Source organism: Geotrypetes seraphini, chromosome 2 (genome assembly GCF_902459505.1).
Source record: "Geotrypetes seraphini chromosome 2, aGeoSer1.1, whole genome shotgun sequence".
NCBI classification, from domain to species: domain Eukaryota; kingdom Metazoa; phylum Chordata; class Amphibia; order Gymnophiona; family Dermophiidae; genus Geotrypetes; species Geotrypetes seraphini.
In genome coordinates this window covers 184153965-184173505 of record NC_047085.1, presented here as the reverse complement: position 1 = coordinate 184173505, position 19541 = coordinate 184153965, and the positions used below count along the sequence as shown (strand labels likewise).

Below are 19541 nucleotides of genomic sequence, written 5' to 3'. Positions count from 1 at the left end.
GCGAGCCATGCTGCGCGCCAGCCGAAACGGCGTCTCCGGCGTTTTCCACTGCTCCAGGATAATATCCCGAATATCCTGATGCATAGGAAAAGAGCGGGAAACGGTACGGATCCCCCGCAACAGGGGGTCCCCCACACGCGGAGTCTCCGGCGGCGCGTCCTCAAAACGCAAAACCGAAGAAACCTGTTGAATAAGGTCAGGCAACTCATCTTTCTGAAAAAGACGCACCACAGACGCCTCGTCACTGGAGAACGGGAAATCCGACAACCCGCCGCCAGCTTCCGTCCCCTCCAGAGAGTCCTGGAATTCCTCAGAAGGGTCCAGGTCCTCCTCCAGACCGACCCGTTCCTCCGACCACAAATTCTCGTCCCACGACACCCGCGGACGCTTGGACAAGGGAGGCGGCGGAGGGGACGTCACGCCAGACGAAAGAGGCAAAGCCGCAGGAAGCGCGGAGGAAAAACCACCCCCCGAGACCCCCTGGGCGCAACCGGGACCCCCAGCCGCCTGAAAATAGGCTCTGCATAAAGAAAAGAAAAATTCAGGAGAAAACCCCCCCGAGGGTCCCAAGGGACTCCCTGCCACAGCAGGGGACCCAGCAGAACCTTGCCCCTGCATAGTCAAAACAGGGGGAAGGTCACCTGAGGTGGAAGACAAAATGGAGGGGCCAGACAGAGAAGATGGCGTCTTTCCCGCCAAAACAGCTCCCTCCACAGCCTGCAGCGGCTGAGAGACCTGAAAAGTCTCAGCCGCTAAAACAGGCAAGCCGGCATCAGCTGTCAAAATATCAGCTGAGAGGGAATCCTCAAAAACCCGACCGTCGGCGGCTCGGGGAATCCCTCCGTGGGCGGACGGAGAAGACCGGGCTTCTCCTCCGTTCCCTGCCGACTCGCGAGGCACCATCGGCGGGGAGCTCTGGGCGCCTGCAGCCGCTGCCGACGGAGCTCCTCCACCGCACCGGCCTGAACACCGCTTGCACAGGCCGGCCGCGAGTGCCTCGCGTCTGGAGCACAATGAGCACTTTTTCCCTTTAGAAGTGCTCATTGCTCCATACGCGACCTAGCTGTAAAAAAGTGCCGGTTAGTTGAAAAAATACAGTAAAATACAGTTTTCTTAAAGGGATACAACCCTCCAGACCAGCACTACCTCAGGATTTTTTTTTTTTTTTTTTTTTTTACAGAACAGACTCCACAGGCTCTCAAAGCAATAGTCTTGCTTGATTTAGGGGGCAAGGCTTATTGCTGAGGCTCCTCTAAAAAAATGTGGGGAGGTGGAGGAAGTGGGGGGAGGGACCCCGCTCGTGACCCGCCGGGTTTGACACCCCCGAGGTCGGACGAACCCCCAAACAGAGTCCGTCCAAGCTCCGTCCGGCTAAAAACAGGGACAATAAACCCCTTAAACAAATTCCAACAGCCCTACCAAGGGAGATGGGTACAGATCACTCAACACCTGCTGGAGACTGAAAGAAGACTGAGGGAAATAGAGAGGAGGGGCTAGGATATACTGTCCCAAAGTTTTGTTTTCAGTCTCCACCTGCTGGTCATGATTAGATATATACCCATTCGTAAAGTTAACCTCTACTGGTCTGGAGAGTGCTAAAGAAGAAGGTATTTCTTATAACATCTTGCCCTTTAAAAGGATGTACTAAGAACCAAGACTTCTTCCTTATTGTTATCTCATTGGTATGATCGACTTCCTTTGGATACCTAAGAATGGGAGTTGAGGTGTGGTTTGTTTTTTTTGGGGGGCAAATCAAATACAGATGTGATGCTCTGTGTTCATTTTTTTTGTAGATGTTATATTTGCTCTTGAAGTATATTGTGGAAACAAAAATTGTTTGAATGCAAAAAAAAAAAAAAATCCAGGCATCCTTCCTGATATTCTTCAATTTAAAGGTTGGGGGAAGGGGCCTTAATGGGGTGTGGACCAGTGGACCTGCTGATTATTTTAATTTTTTTTAACACTGTGGAGTGTCAGGGGGTGAGGGTCCTGGCTTTTTTTTTTTTTAATGGGCACATATGTTGTACGTTCAGCAGAGCAGGGGGAATCCCTGATCAGCAGAGCCAGCAGAACTCCCCGAAAGGAAGGGAGAACAGAAGCTTCTTTTTTGTTTGTTTGACAGGCAGAACAGCAGGCGAAGCTGTGCTAGCGATTACTCTGCCAGGCACAGTTCCTCCCTTTTAATGGCAAGTAGGAGCAAAAGCTATAGGAGAGACCAGAGCTTAAAGCAAGCTCAGAGGCTTTTAAAAAGGAGTGGTTTCTTAAGCTGGAACATATCCAAATTTCATCTTGTTTCAGCTGAAACTGGAACTCCTCTCCTCACCCTAGAACTACCTTACAAACCCTAGTGGCCTAGTTGGAACAGAAGCGATCCCCAATCACTCCTGCAGTCAAAATTAAATTAGCTTTATCTTATCTACCCCTTAGGAGGGGTGGCTGCAAGATAAAGCACAGATAATTACCGTAACAGGTGTTATCCAGGGAAGCATTGCAGATATTCTCACTAATGGGCGATGTCACTGACAGAGCCCCGGTACAGACACTTGAAAAGTGAATCGCAACTTTAAGCTTAGAAAGTTCACGATTAGCCCACACTGTGCATGCGCGAGAGCCCTCCCACCCAAAGGCACACAGTCCCTCAGTTAAGATAAGCCAGCTAAGAAACCAACCAGGGGAGGTGGGTGGGTTGTAATAATATCTGCCTGCTGTCCTTGGATAACTCCTGTTACGATAAGTAACTGTGCTTTATCCCAGGACAAGTAGGCAGCATATTCTCACTAATGGGTGACCTCCAAACTAACTAGAAAGGGATGGAAGGAGAGTTGGCCTTTAAGAAAACAAATTTTGCAAAACTGACTGGCCGAAGTGCCCATCCCATTTGGAAAAAATTTCTAGACAGTAATGTGAAGTGAAGGTATGCACTGAAGACCAGGTGGCAGCTTTGCAGATTTCCTCAATAGGAGTAGATCTGAGGAAAGCTACAGAAGCTGCCATAGCATGGACTTTGTGAGCAGTGACATGACTCTCTAGAGGCAGTCCGGTCTGAATATAGCAGAATGAGATATAGGCAGCCAACCAGTTGGATATTGTCCGTGCAAGCAGAGTAGGAAATAGTGGAAGAAGTATGGGTTCCCTGGTACTGAGTTGAAGTAGAAGGGAGAACCGAGGAGCTATGAGTATCATGATGGCTGACTCCTGCTTGAGTTTGAAAAGAATTTTCAGGATGAGAGAAGTGGGAGGGAAGGCATAGAGGAACAATTGCGTCCAATCCAGAAGAAACGCATCTGCTTCCAGGCGGTGAGAGTAAAGCTTGGAGCAGAAGCGGGGTAGTTTGTGGTTGTGCGGAGCTGCAAATAAGTCCACCTGAGGAGTGCCCCATTGTGCAAAGATGGACTGAAGAGTTGTCGAGCTGAATGTCCATTCGTGAGGCTGGAGAATTCTGCTGAGGTTGTCTGCCAAGGAATTCTGTTCGTCCTGTATGTTTACTGCTCGCAGAAAAAGATTGCGGGTGGTCGCCTAAAGCCAAATCTTTTGAGCCTCTTGACAAAGGGGAAGAGAGCTCGTGTCTCCTTGCTTGTTGATGTAGTTCATCGTTACTTGATTGTCCATATAAAGGAGAACTTGGTCGGTCAGATGTTGAAAAGTTTTTAGTGTGTAATACATCGCTCTGAGCTCCAGCAAATTGATGTGAAATTTGCATTCTTTGGAAGTCCAATAACCCTGCGTTTGAAGGCCACTCATGTGCGCTCCCCAGGCGTAGGTAGAAGCATCCATCATGAGTTCCTGGTGATACAGAGGAAGATGGAAAAGAAGATCTCTGGACAGATTGGAAGAGGTCATCCACCAGTGGAGCGACTGCAGGTTACAGAGATATGCTGTGAGAGCGGATCTGTCGCCTGACACCACTGAGAAGCTAGGGCCCACTGAGTAGTGCAAAGATGCAATCTGGCTAGTGGGGTGACATGAACCGTGGAGGCCATGTGGCCCAGGAGAACCATCATGCATCTCGCAGAGATCAAGCAAGGCAGCTATGCGATCTGGAGGAAGAAACACCCTCATGAGAGTAGTATCCAAAATAGCCTCGATGAACTGAAGACATTGAGTCGGTTGGAGGTTGGACTTTGGGAAATAGATTTCAAAGCCCAAGGTTTGAAGGAAAGAAATGGTGTGAGTCGTCACCCGGGTCACCTCCTGAGACGATGAAGCCTTGATCAACCAGTTGTCCAGATAAGGAAAACACCTGAAGACCCTGGGATCGGAAGGCTGCTGCACTATAATTAAGCACTTCGTGAAGACTCTGGGAGAAAATGTCAGGCCAAAAGGGAAGAACTCTGTATGGTAGTGACGACTGATCTGAAAGCAAAGGTATGTTCTGGAAGCCGGATGAATTGGTTTATGTGTGTAGGCTTCCTTGAGGTCTAGAGAACATAGCCATTCATTCTGAGCCAATAGGGGATAAAGGAGGGCGAAAGAGAGCATTCGAAACTTCTCCTTGACAAGATATTTGTTGAGAGCTCGGAGATCCAGGATGGGTCTCAGACCTCCTGTCTTTTTGGGGACCAAGAAGTGTCAGGAGTAAAATCCTTGGTCGTGTTGAGAGGGAGGAGGAACTTCTTCGATGGCACTGAGGAGAAGCCAGTTGTTTGGGTTCTTTTTGGGCTTAACTAAAACATCCCATCTGGTCTCACGAGCAGACAGTTTTTGGGTGGCAGTGTCAGTGGAGGCTCCAAAGAGCTCATCACCAAGGCATGGAGCATTAACCAGACAGTCTTGGTTAACCAGACGTCAAGGTCTGAAACACGCAACCATGCCAAACGTCTCATCGTCACAGACATAGCTGCTTCTCTAGATGAGTTTGAAAGTATCATAAATAGATCTCACCATGTACTTTCGAAGCTGCAGAGAGGTAGAGACCAAAGATTGAAATTTCTTGGCTTTACCTGAAGGCAGATATTGCTGAAGTGATGAAATTTGCTTAAGAAGATACTTCATATAACAGGAAAAGAAAAAAGTATAATTGGATGCTCTGTTTGACAACATTGAATTTTGGTACAGACGTCTACCAAATTTGTCCATGGTCCTACCCTCTCTATCAGGAGGGATGCATCCCAGAGGATTTCTTCAAAGTGGACTCAACCACGAGAGACTCGTGGCGCAATTGAGGCTTATCAAAGCTGGGTAAGAATACCACCTTATAAAGAAATTCCAAACATTTAGGAACCACTGGCACAGAGAGGAGTCTCCAGGTTTTATAGAAAAATTCCTTCAGAATGGCATGAAGTGGAAGCTTTAATCTTCTTTAGGAGGAAGATCATAGTCAAGTGAGTCCAAGTACTCCTTGTTGTATTTGGAATCAGCCTCCAATGAAACATCCAGATAAAGTGCCATCTGTCACAAAAATCTGGAAAAATAGTTTTTCTGAAGGACTAGATGCTCTGGTAGGGGAACGCCTAGATGATCCAGAAGCAGAAGAGTCCACATTGATAGATGGCATTTCAGGCTCAGTATTTCCAAATAAATCTGAATCTCTGAAAAAATGAGGTCGGTGTCGAAGGCTCGGTGTCAAAGGCTCCAAATGTTTGGATTTACTGGAGACTTTACCTGACCGTAATGAAGTAGCCTCAAAAGTTGCAGCCGAGGAAGATAAGTGCCGAAGTGGAAAACGTGAGTTCTGGGTCGAGAATGTCTGCACCGGTGGAGTAAAAACAAAAAACAAACTGCACAACTGCACAATCCTATGTACCAGATGCAGGCAAAGCACAGTTACTTACCGTAACAAGTGTTATCCAGGGACAGCAGGCATATATTCTCACATGTGGGTGACGTCATCTACGGAGCCCCGATGCGGAAGCATTTTCAAGCAAACTTGATTGAAGATTTAAGTTTGCTCTGCTGCTCCACGCATGCGTGCCTTCCTGCTCCACTAGGGGGCGCATCCCCTCGTGGTCTCCAGTTCACTTAACTAGCAAAGAAGCCAACCTCGGGGAGGTGGGCGGGTTGTGAGAATATATGCCTGCTGTCCCTGAATAACACCTGTTACGGTAAGTAACTGTGCTTTATCCCAGGACAAGCAGGCATGATATTCTCACATGTGGGTGACCTCCAAGCTAACTGAAAAGGGATGGAGGGAAGTTGGCAATTTAAGCAAATAGATTTCGCAATACCGATTGGCCGAACCGGCCATCGCTTCTGGACAGTGAGTCCAGACAGTAGTGGGAGGTGAAGGTATGAACCGAAGACCACGTGGCAGCCTTGCAGATTTCCTCAATAGGTGTGGACCTGAGGAATGCTACGGAGGCTGCCATCGCTCGGACCTTGTGTCCCGTTACTCGACCATGCAGCGCGAGACCAGCCTGAGCATAGCAAAAGGAGATGCAATCGGCCAACCAGTTGGACAAGGTGCGCTTGGAAACTGGGTGACCTAACCGGTTTGGGTCGAAAGACAAAAACAATTGTGGGACTTTCCGGTGTGGTTGAGTGCGTTGGAGGTAAAAGGCCAACGCTCTCTTGCAGTCAAGAGTGTGGAGCGCCACCTCTCCGGGGTGAGAGTGGGGCTTGGGAAAAAACACAGGTAAGACAATGGACTGATTGAGATGAAAATCAGACACTACTTTAGGCAGGAACTTTGGATGAGTGCGGAGTACCACCTTGTCATGATGGAATACAGTGAAGGGTGGGTCCGCTACCAGAGCTTGTAGTTCACTAACCCGCCGGGCGGAAGTGAGCGCGAGCAGGAAAATCACCTTCCAAGTGAGGAATTTTGGATGGCATTTGTCTAGGGGCTCAAATGGAGGTTTCATTAGTTGAGCCAGAACCACGTTAAGGTCCCAAACCTCCGGAGGGGGTTTGAGAGGAGGGTGGACATTCAGAAGACCCTTCATGAAGCGAGAGACTAAGGGATGGAGCGAGAGGGCTTTCCCTTCCAGGGGCTGATGAAAGGCCGCAATCGCACTGAGGTGTACTCGAATGGAGTTGGTCTTTAGGCTGGAATGAGATAATTGAAGTAAATAGTCAAGGACCAGAGGGAAGGGGACCGTCACCGGGTCCTGGCTGTGGGCGGAGCACCAGGTTGAGAATCTGGTCCACTTTTGGGAGTAGCAGGTTCTCGTCGAGGTCTTTCTAGAGGCTCCAATATCTCCTTGACTGATTGAGACACGGGGAGAGCAGTCAGGGGGAGAGAAACCAAGCATTCAGATGAAGAGATTGAAGATTGGGATGTAACAGCGAACCCTGACGTTGTGACAGTAGCGAGGGAAACAGAGGCAGAGGCAGTGGATCTCTGACACTGAGTTGAAGTAGAAGGGAAAACCAAGGCTGGCGTGGCCAGCAAGGAGCAATCAGGATCAGGGTGGCTTGTACTGTTTTCAGGTGGACAAGCATCCGCAGGATCAGAGGAAACGGCGGAAACGCATACAGGAACCTTCCCTCCCAGTCTAGGAGGAAGGCGTCGGCCTCGAACCGGTCCGGGGATTACATCTGGGAGCAGAAGAGAGGCAGTTTGTGATTGTGGGGGGGATGCGAAAAGATCTATTTGAGGTGTCCCCCACTGTTTGAACACCTGTCGTAGGGTTTGAGAGTGCAGTGACCACTCGTGTGGCTGGAGGAGGCGGCTGAGTCTGTCCGCCAGGCAGTTTTGTTCTCCTTGTATGTACACCGCTCGAAGGAAGGTGTTGTTGGAGATTGCCCATTTCCAGAGGCGCAGGGCTTCCCGACAGAGGGACCAAGACCCTGTTCCTCCTTGTTTGTTTACATAGTACATTGCAACCTGGTTGTCGGTTCGGATGAGGACAACCCGGTCGTGGAGCAGATGTTGAAAAGCTACAGCTGCAAGATAGATGGCCCGGAGCTCTAGCACATTGATGTGACAGCGGCGGTCTTCCGCTGACCACATCCCCTGCGTGCGTAGGCCGTCCAGATGGGCTCCCCAAGCGTACTCTGACGAGTCCGTGGTGAGTACCTTGCTGTGATGAGGGGCGAAGAAGAGTAAACCTTTGGAAAAATTTGAAGAGTCGGCCCACCAGCGGAGCGATCTCTGCAAGGAAGGAGTCACTGTCAAGGGACGGTCGATCGGGTCCCGGTCTTGACGCCATTGAGAGGCCAGGGTCCACTGAGGGATTCTCAGATGGAGGCGGGCGAAGGGTGTTACATGGACGGTGGAGGCCATGTGCCCTAGGAGAGTCATCATCTGTCGAGCTGATACCGAGGTCAGCAGAGAGATCCTTCGACTCAGACTTACTAACGCCTCTAGGCGCGGAGGGGGGAGGAAGGAACGGAGGCGAACCGTATCCAGCGTGGCCCCGATGAACTGTAGGGACTGCGAGGGGCGTAGTTGGGATTTTGGGAAGTTTATTTCGAACCCCAGACTTTGTAGGTAGGTAATAGTCTGTTGGGTCGCTGAGATAACCCCTTCCCTGGACGGGGCTTTGATTAGCCAGACGTCCAGGTAGGGGAATACCTGAAGGCCCTGGGAACGTAAGGTTGCTGCGACCACCACTAGGCACTTGGTGAAGACCCGAGGTGATGACCGAAGGGGAGGACTCGGTATTGTAGGTGCCAGTCCCCCACCTGAAAACGCAAGAACTTGCGGTGAGCGAGGTGTACTGGGACATGTGTGTATGCCTCCTTCAGATCGAGAGAGCAGAGCCAGTCGCCCTCGTTGATCAGGGGGTAGAGGGTCGGTAGGGAAAGAATCCGAAATTTTTCCCGTACCAGAAATTTGTTGAGGCGTCTCAAGTCTAGTATTGGGCGTAGGTCTCCCATTTTTTTCGGTACCAGGAAGTAACGGGAGTAGAAGCCTTTCCCCCGTTGATCGGGGGGAACCTCCTCCACTGCTCTCAGGCGAAGCAGGTCTCGAGCTTCGGAGAGGAGCAGGGGTAGCTGCGTCCGATTGGGAGGGCAATTCCTTGGAGGGTTGTCTGGAGGAATGGCCCGAAAGTTGAGAGAGTATCCTGATGAGATCACGCCAAGGACCCATGCGTCCGACGTGACTTGTTCCCAGCGAGGGTAAAAGACTTTGAGGCGACCCCCGATGGGAAGGAGGCCTGGGACTATGGTGGAGGGGGCCCGCCCCCTTCCGCGTATCCCGTCAAAAGGACGGGGATGGTTTGGTAGTCGCAGGCGGTTGGGACTTGGGTAGAGCCCGATGGTGGGCCTGCGGGCGCCTGGGTGGAGGCCGCGAGAAGGCAGGAGTGGATTTTTGTGGGTATCGGCGCGGAGGGGCCCTGAACGGCCTGGACGCGGTCGGTTTAGGCTTTTGCCGGACAAGGGAGGTGAACGAGCGTTCGTGTTCGGAGAGGCGTTTTGTAGCCGCCTCGATAGTGTTATCGAACAGTTCTTTTCCCACGCAGGGGAGGTTAGCCAACCGGCCCTGCAAGTTGGGGTCCATGTCGACCAGGCGCAGCCAAGCTAGTCGGCGCATGGCGATAGCAAAGGCTGCCTCTCTGGAGGAGAGTTCGAAGCCATCGTAGGCCGCGTGGAATAGATGGAGGCGCAGGTTGGAGAGGGACTCTAAAAGCAGGCCAAACGCTCCTTGCCGGGAGGCCGGTAGGTCAGTCTCAAAGGCTCTCAATAGTCCAATGAGGTGTTTGAGGTAGGATGTGAAGGTGAAAGTGTAGCTTTGCAGCCTAGAGGCCATCATTGCATTTTGATATAGTCTCCTGCCGAACTTGTCCAGGGTTCGGCCTTCTCGGCCTGGGGGGACCGCAGCTGAGACCCGGGATGGGTGAGCCTTTTTCAAGGAGGATTCTACTAGCAGCGACTGGTGGGAGAGCTGTGGTTGTTCGAATCCCGGGTAGGGTACTGTGCGGTACTTGGCCTCCATTTTGGAGGGTACGGCTGTGACCATGTAGGGGGTCTCCAGGTTCCTGAAGAAGGCCTGTTGGAGTACCGGGTTAGGTGGTAAGCGAAGGGACTCTCTGGGCAGTGATGGCATATCCAGCTCCGCTAGGTACTCCTTAGAGTATCTGGAGTCGGACTGGAGGTCTAAGTCCAAAGCGTGGCCCATGTCCTGGACAAAGCGAGTGAAGGATGGGCGGGATGTTCCCGGGGCCCTGTGCGGGGTCGGTGAACGAGACCTCCGTCGGGTGGAGAAGGATGGGGAGGCTTCCCTCGAGTATCGAGGTTCCTGCTCCGATCCACGCTCCGAGACCGGGGAAGCACTGTGAGAGTGTTCCGGGGTCGTCGATCTTCGGCGTCTCGAGGAGCCCCTCGGAGACGATGCCGGGGTTCGGGGTACCGATCGATGTCAAATCGGTGACCTCGACCCGTACTCCCTCGGAGAATACCTGCAACCTCGGGTCGGGGTCCCGGTCCGAGGGGGAGTTCGGAGGATGCGCGGGTTGGAGAGTGATAACTCAGCCACCCTTAGTGGTCCCATACGAGGTGTAGAAGAACGGCCTCGTAGAGTTGGTGAACCTCGGGCCTTCTTGGAGGTACGGCGGTTCGAGGTTTCTGTCGTTTTAGCACGACGTTTTGCCCCGCGGCGGTCTGCGGAGGGAGAGCGTCTCGGGCGCCTCGGATGGGATGGGGCGAAGCTTGCGCACTTTTCCCCGAGGTTGCTCGATGCGAGGCTCAGGCTGGTCTGGCACCTGCGGGGTCGAGGTCGAGGCCGATTGTAACTGGGCCATTGCAGCGGACAGCTCCGACGAGATCATCGCTCGGAGTAGGTCCTGGAAGACGGGCACGGACAGCATCGAAGGCATGTCCACTGCCTCGGTGCACTCCACCGGGGGCGACCTCGTATCAGAGTATTCCCGTGTGGTGGAGGCACGGCCCGAAGGCTTGGAGGGCTTAGCCGGGGCTGTAAGCATGGGGCTTCTGCCATGCGTCGACGGTGTCCCCGAGGCTGGCTTCTTCGATGTTACGGAACCTGAAGAAGGAAGAGGGGACTTACCCAGGGCCGAGGCTTTCTGTTGTCCCGAGGGCTTCGGATTCGGGTCTCGGGGCGATGCCGAGGTATTCGGGGCCGAGGTCAAGGCCGGGGCCGACCTCGAGGCCGAGGTAGAGGGTTGGTCCAGGGCGAAAAGGTCCGCCATGCGGGCTTTTCTTCGACGGAGGGCCCGGTTCTGGAAAGTAGCGCACTGGGGGCAGGAGTCGGTTGGATGAGCCGCCCCCAGGCAGAGGATGCACCGGCGATGCGGGTCTGTGATGGAAAGAAGCCGCTCACACCGGGTGCACTTTTTAAAGCCGGTCAAAGGCCGGGACATAGAATCGAAAGAAGCCACGGCTCGAGTAGCCACGCGGCCACGGGGACCCGGAAGCCTCCGGGTCGTCAAAAACGAAGCAGGAATCAAGTTGAAAAGTAAAGAATTCGCGCACAGCGACTTAATCGAGAAAAAAACAAGAAAAAATCGCGGTGCTAGAAGGCAGTTGGGGCAGAGCCTGAAAAACACGACTTCTAGGCTCAGCTGAAAATTTTGAACTGGAGACCACGAGGGGATGCGCCCCCTAGTGGAGCAGGAAGGCACGCATGCGTGGAGCAGCAGAGCAAACTTAAATCTTCAATCAAGTTTGCTTGAAAATGCTTCCGCATCAGGGCTCCGTAGATGACGTCACCCACATGTGAGAATATCATGCCTGCTTGTCCTGGGATAATGTTTATTATACCAAATATTTTATGCAGTTGAAAATACCACCTTATAACAAACCAAGGGATCTGACACGGTCCATGTTTCGGAAAACACTCCTTCCTCAGAGGTCCATGGTTGCTAAGGTATAAAGTAAACCGCAATAAAGGTATAAAACAGCCGTCTGTATGGTATCCGTCTCCACTTAAGAGTGTGCAACGCAAAACTAGTAAAACAAAAGCTTTTGTTTTACTCACTGCAACTTCAACCTGCATCCCAGAAGGGGTAGTGGAAGGCTTCTTAGCTAACTTACCCAGAGTGACTTGTGACACCGGAGTCAAAGTTGGTGGATCCACCCTCGGTGCCATCTTGGTCAGTGTGGATGGTGTCGGAGATGAACTGAGCTTCATGTCCATTGCGGCGCTGAACAGTTGTTTTTGTTGAAGCAACCGATTTTGTTTTAGAGTGCGCTTCTGCAGGGACGAACAGCGGGAGCAGGAGTTGGAATAGTGTTCGGGTCCCAGACACTGCAAGCACCAGCGATGAGGGTTGGTTACAGAAATGGCCCGAGCACAGCGAATGCACTTTTTGAAACCTGTCAGCGGGCGGGACATGGACAGGAAGGCAGCCGTTGACAAATCGAACTCTATGGCGAAAAGAGTCCATAAAGCCCCGCTGGGCCAAAGCCCATGACAGCAAAGTTAAAAAAAAAAAAAAAAAAAAAAAAAAAGATATTTTTTTTTTTTACTTGATACAGAAAATAAAACTTTAAAAAACGAAAGAACTGTGACATAAGTCACAATCCGTAAGAGTGGGAAGGCAAGCGAGAGAAAAATTTCAACAGGTGTTGAAAAAAGCATCTTTCTAGTTCCGCGGAAACTAGAAAACTGAAGGACTGCGTGCCTACGTCGGATGGGAAGGCACTTGCGCATGCACGGTGCAGGCTAATCGCAAACTTTCTAAGCTTAAACGTGTGATTCACTTTTCAAGTGTCCGTACCGGGGCTCCGTGGGTGACATCACCCCTTAGTGAGAATATGCTGCCTGCTCGTCCTGGGATAAGCTAAGTTACTACTATATTAAGAATATAAGAATACAACACAACAATAACGTTTATTGAATTAAAAAAAAAACAAAAAAAACCACCAAAAAACAGAAAACTTAAAAGCGAAAGGTTTATATATGACAATTAGCAAGGATCAATGAAGAATGGAGCTATAAGAGTTATTTACTCTAATGGCAATATGAGGATCCTCTAAAAAATTAAATAAGTCATATATTTACTAAGTCTGTCACTGAAAATTCTAAGTGTTCTTAAAGGGTTCAGATATAATACATGACATGATATTTTTATTTGGGTAGTCTCTCTTAAGCAGTCAAGTTAGGAAACTATTAGGGTGACCCTATTTTTTTATTTTTTTTTTTTTTAAGTTATTAACTTTGGAGTGGTCTTGGTGGTGTCAGTTTCCACTCCACAACAGCAGTCCTAGTAGTACCATGAGGGATACTTAGCCACACTAGAAGTTTCTTATAACCTTCCCTAATATGCATCTAGGTTGATTTCAAGCTTCCTCAGGGAGAATATAAAAACTACTTCCAGTTTACCTGCAAGTGCTGTCTGTCGATGAAAAGGAACACCGACTGGTTAGGATTGTTGATAACAATTCCAGTCTTGTCCTTCCGGCTCAGTACATGCAGAAACTGTTTTTCATAATCACCATGATGAAATTCAAACTTGGCCTGTGAAGTAAAAACAAAATATTTATACCAAAAGACTAATCAGGTTATTTTCTTATGCTTTTCCCCACCCCAACTTCATATAGGATTGATATATAAAGAGGTTAGATTCTTACCTTGCTAATATCTTTTCTAGTAGATAGGTGTGTCATTCTGGACGGACTGGTAATATCTCCATGCTCGTGAGCCGTTCAAAAGGAATCCACTCCAACTTTTGAATCCTTTCCCCTTTACTAGAGGGCTCTGTTGCCTCCTTCAGTTTGTACCAAAGCATGCGATAGCCCCTTACAGAACACATGTGAAAGAAGGGTATGGGGAACTCTCCAAACTACAACTCTGTGTTCTATTCTGAAATCAAAAACATGTTAAACATTGCCACTGAACAATCAAAACAGCAAACAATCATGCCCAAACTAACATTTAAGGAGCGCAAGAATTACTCCAATGTTATACCAATAGAATATTGTTTCATTCTGGATGGACAGAACGTACAAAAGCAGTCCCAGAAATCTAGGGCGGGATCATTGCATCAGCTTGTAACACTGAAGACCCAAAGGCGGAATCCTCCCATGTTGCTACATCCACTCTGTGAAACTTGGAAAGTGTATGTAGAGTGGACCAAGTCACTGTCCTATAATTCTCCTCGTGAGAGACCTCCCATGATTCTGCCCACGAAGAAGCCACGTTTCTAGATTAATATGCAAAACTAAAACTTAAGTCTAGAACTCTGGTACTGTAAGGAACAGCGCCCTAACTCCAAAGAAAAGTTACTGCACAGTGCTCAACACCAACAATGTGTATATAATTTGAACTGGAACTTAAAAGATGAGGAACATCCCTGGTGCATGCTCACAAGAGCTGTACAGATGCATGCCCACAAGAGCTGTACAGGTGCATATGCTTAATTTAATGGAACAGCTATGGTCTCAGGAGAGGAAACCCCAACCTCAGAATGGATTAAAAAATTTTTTTTTTTTTGCTTTTATGAAGAAAAAAATCTATTTAAGATACATTAAAGCCCAAAAGTTATTCATGAAATAAAGATTAGTTTTTAATTATGTAGCATGAAGCTATAAATTCATACAATGTTTAATTTTTTTTTGGTAAATGAATTCCATTAATCCATTCATAATGTCACAGGCATATTTTTCTATTTAGAAGTTATCACAGATTCTTGGTTTTTCATTTCTCAAAACTGTGAATTTGTGTCTACAGAGAATATGCTTCTTCACAGCAAAAATGTTATAAAATATGAAGAGTTTTGAAAAAGACAGCCCCATTGTTCCTTTGCAAATCAATGTACACAGAATCAGCCCCTTCTCTCTTTGTTTATCTGCACATGGAGCCAAGTGTAAGGAGGGAGGAGCAAGTGGTAAAAATGAAAGTGAAAACTTTTGAGCAGAATACTCCATGAGTCTCGGAAATCGTATGTGTGTAGCCTGAGGTTTATCATATTATTCTCTCCTTAGAGAAGAAAACCTATAATGGCAGCAGGCCACAAGAGACACACAGTTTGGGAATATTTTAATGAAGTTACTCCGCCTATGGGTAAGGCAGGTATGCATGCAAAATGAAAACACTGCAACAAAGAAATGTAAGGCCTGGTGGCCCGAATGAAACATCATGAGAAGTGCGTTGATGAAGATGACAAAAGGAACACGTTTATAAACAGGCAGGATTCTTTAAGTTGGTAAATGTTTTTAATTTCATCATATTTCTTAGAGAGCTTTGAAGAATTGTCATTTGAGTAAAAATGTGTTATTACTGCATATTAATGTCATTTTTATACAGTTATGAAAAAATGGAGTTGAAATAAGCAAATACAGTGGGGAACCTTGGTTTACCAGCATAATTCGTTCCAGAAGCATTCACGTAAACCAATTTACTCATATATCAAAGTGAGTTTCCCCATAGGATGTAAGGGAAACTCGCTTGATTCGTTCCCCCCTCCCCCCTTCCTATGGCCACCGGCGCTGCTCTACCTTACTCCACCCCCTCGAGGCCACCGGCGCTGCTCCATCCCCCCCCCCAATCCGGCATCCCCCCCGACACGATCTGGCATCCCCCCCGACACGATCTGGCATCCCCCACTCACCCACCCAAACACATTCTCTTACTAGCGCTGACACCAGTACCAACATACAGGACATGCCGGTGCCCAATGATCTTCCCTCTTCCTTGTGCTGGGCCTTGAGCATCCCGGAGAGAGCGCGAACTAGAAGGCCTTGAGCATGCGCAGATGCTCAAGGAAGAGGGAAGTTCTTCGGGCACCGGCATGTCCTGTGCATTGGTGCTGGTGCCAGATAGGGATGAGAGAATATGTTTGGGTGGGTGAGTGAGTGGGGGATACCAGATCGCGGCTGGGGGGGGGAGGCTCGTAAATTGAGTCAAGCTCAGTTTCCAAGGCACAGATTTTGTGAATGTTTTGCTCATCTTGCAAAACACTCGCAAACCGCGGCACTCGTAAACCGAGGTTTGACTGTATTCCTTTTGTGGGCAGTACCAAGTGGCACAATGAGTAATACTAAATAAGCAGAAATGGTATCAATAATAAAACAGCATTGACTTTTTTGTTTAGGGGAATCTAACATCAATCTAAAGGATTTTGGAAACTATCTACCGTATTTTTCGCTCTATACGGTACCTTCCTCCTATTCCACAGTTTCAGAGTTACCTGTCCAGGATAGTGTTTTAAGTCACAAGAAGTTTCTCAACTTCTTCAAGCCAAGTACCCCCCTAAGTCTAACAAATATCAACCAAGTGCTCCCGCCCAAGCTCCGCCCCAGATCCCACCCCCATAATAGTACTAATTGTAATGCAATTTCTTCCATTCATTTTTCATATACATACAACATAATTTTAACAATACATAATGGTAACCACAAAATTAAAAAACAAAGCACACTATATACAAAGAAAATGTTAATTATTTATATTCGGATTTTTTTTTCTCAAAGAGGTAAAGGCAGATGACTTTAAAATATTCAATGTTACCTTAGGAAAGGCTACAAATAATGGTAAGCTGCTTGATTTTACAGTTGCAAAATAAATTTGGTCTAATCACAAGGTTTTAGATGGTTGCAACTGAAGCAGGCCATTCATGCGGGGTTCCCTAAATGGAAAAATCTTACAAATCAAAATACTTTGGAATTCTTATGCTTTCAGGTGGACTTCTTGGGACACCAGGCCGCACAGTGGTATAAATTGATATCTGGATTTATGAATAAAAAACCAAAGATTGGTCTTCGGGACATTTGGAGCATTGAGATTAAGCATCAAATTACTGCGTCTCAATGGCCACAAATTTGGAGGATAAGATGTACAGTATCAGCATCTATGAGACAAACTTGGTTTTTTCTGTTACATAGAGCATTTTGGACCCCTGTTCGTTTACAAAAATTAGATAGCTCTAAGTCTAATAGATGTTGACATTGTCATCTTGAAGCTGGGACTTTAGATCATCTATTATTCTATTGTCCATTTATTTTAGCTTTCTGGAAATATGGGGCCAAATAGTTTATTAGAAAATCCAGTGGCTTTAACATATGATACTATTTTATATTTGCAGAGCTCTCAGATACCTACACCGTCAAATCATAATCGATTGTTCAAACGGCTCTTGTAGATTACAGATATCATTCATTGAGCTCTAAAAAGTAAAGTGCAAATGCTATGTGCAATAAACTTAATGAATTTAAAATGCAAAGTGCTATATAAAAAATCTAAATGTCACTTATCTTCTATAATTTGGCACTCAGCTCAAAATAGGATTCAAAATGCTCTGTGCCATTTAGATTGATTTTTTATATAGCACTTTGCACTTTAAATTCATTAAGTTTATTGCACATAGCATTTGCACTTTACTTTTTAGAGCTCAATGAATGATATCTGTAACCTACAAGAGCCGTTTGAACAATTGATTATGATTTGACGGTGTAGGTATCTGAGAGCTCTGCAAATATAGGCATTTTACACACAAGTCTGTTTTGTTGCTTTTCAGTCGATAAAGTGAGACTGTGTGCCATTGCTTTTGGTTTTTGAATATATATAAAATGGAAAGAACATTAGCCACACAGAAAGGACATTTTAAATTTTGGGATGTTTGGGGGCCATTAATAGATTATTGTAATGAGTAGATAACATTTTTCCCTTAATACACACGGTGCTGAACAGGAACGGTGGGAGGAGAAGCATCGGCAAGGAGCACTAAGAGGAGGCAGAAACAAGGCAGATAAGAACAAACAGCTTGGGGCAGAGGCGAATGTTCACTCCGCCCACCCCCACCATGTCAGAGCCAGTGCCGAACTCCCCCTTAAAAGAGGAAGAGCCAACACGGCACACGCGGTGCTGAACAAGAACAGCAGAAGCGAGAAGCATTGGCAAGGAGCACTAAGAGGAGGCAGAAAGGAGCAAACAGAACAAAGCAGATAAGGACAAACAGTTTGGGGCAGAGGTGAGAGTTCGCACCTCCCACACCCACCGCATCAGAGCCGCGTCAGAGCCAGCGCCGAACTCCCCCTTAAAAGGAGAGGAACCAACGGCGCACGGCAAAGGCACTCGCCTTAGGAGGGAGAGAGGATAGATCCTGGAAGGAGCGGAGACGGAAGAAACCACAGTAATGATCCACATCGGGATGAATGATGTCAGCAGGAGAGATTACAGAAGAAGCATACTATAGAACAGTTCAATATTCTGGGAAGGAAGCTGAAGATGAGGACCCAGAAGTTAGCATTCTCAGAGATCCTACCAGTACCGAGGGCAGATGTGAAAAGGCAGGAGGAACTACAATCAATAAATGCGTGGATGAGGAAATGGTGTGAGGAAGAAAGATTCCACTTCGTGAGGAACTGGACAACGTTCTGGGGCAAAAGCAAGCTCTACAGGAGAGATGAACTGCACCTGAGCACGGCAGGAACTAGACTTCTAGCAAACAACGTCAAGAGAGGAATAGAACAGGCTTTAAACTAAGAGGAAGGGGAAAGCAGTCGACCAAGCGTCGACAATTCAGAAGAAGGTATCCCGTGAAGATACTAAGGGGAAACAAGGCTGGGAAGAAACAAGGGCCAATTACAGGAGTCGACTAACCCAGAAGAGGAGGTTAGAAAGATTGTAGCAAAAGAGAAGACACTAAAGACCAAAGCACAGAGAAAGGAATGAAGACAACAAAATACCAGGATCTAAATTGCATATATACTAATGCAAGGAGCCTAAGAAACAAAATGGAGGAATTAAAAGCTATGGCCAATGCAGAGGACATAGACATCATTGGAATCTCTGAAACATGGTGGAATAAGGAAAGCAAATGGGATACAGCACTGCCAGGCTATAAGCTCTATCACCAGGATAGGTCAGGGCAGAAAGGCGGTAGAATACCCTATACATAAAAGAAAGCATACAATCGGCAAGAATGGACACAGCAGAGATGACCAACAAGTTGGAATTGCTTTGGGTTAAAATACCGGGAAGGAAAGGGCCTGAAATAAAGATGGGCCAATACTATTGTCCACCCGGGCAAACCAGAGATAGCGATAAAGAAATGGAAGCTGAGATAGCACAGTTACTTACCGTAACAGGTGTTATCCAGGGACAGCAGGCAGATATTCTTAACTGATGGGTGACGGCATCGACGGAGCCCCGGTACAGACAATTTTAGAATGATTGCACTCTAAGAACCTAGAAAGTTCTAGCTAGGCCGCACCGCGCATGCGCGAGTGCCTTCCCGCTCGACGGAGGCGCGCAGTCCCGTTAGGATAAGCCAGCTAAGAAGCCAACCCGGGAAGGAGGGTGGGACGTAAGAATATCTACCTGCTGTCCCTGGATAACACCTGTTACGGAAAGTAACTGTGTTTTATCCCAGGACAAGCAGGCAGCATATTCAACTGATGGGTGACCTCCAAGCTAACAAAAAGAGGGATGGAGGGAAGGTTGGCCATTAGGAAAATAAATTTTGTAAAACAGATTGGCCGAAGTGTCCATCCCGTCTGGAGAATGCATCCAGACAATAATGAGATGTGAAAGTATGAACTGAGGACCAAGTAGCAGCCTTGCAGATTTCCTCAATAGGAGTGGATCTGAGGAAAGCCACAGATGCTGCCATAGCTCGAACTTTATGGGCCATGAAAGAACCTTCCAGGGGCAGTCCGGTCTGAGCATAACAGTACGAGATGCAAGCAGCAAGCCAATTGGATAACATGCGTTTAGAAACAGGATGACCCAACTTATTGGGATCAAAAGATAGAAA

General features: G+C 47.9%; 1 protein-coding gene across 1 annotated transcript in view; it reads right to left on the bottom strand.

The window, feature by feature from the left end:
• Nucleotides 1–19541, bottom strand: part of C2H6orf62 (chromosome 2 C6orf62 homolog) — a 59548-nt gene that overhangs the window by 19553 nt on the left and 20454 nt on the right. The window contains exon 4 of the mRNA XM_033934493.1: nucleotides 13169–13303. Coding sequence (XP_033790384.1) covers nucleotides 13169–13303 — 135 coding nt within the window. The remainder of the gene's footprint in view (nucleotides 1–13168; nucleotides 13304–19541) is intronic.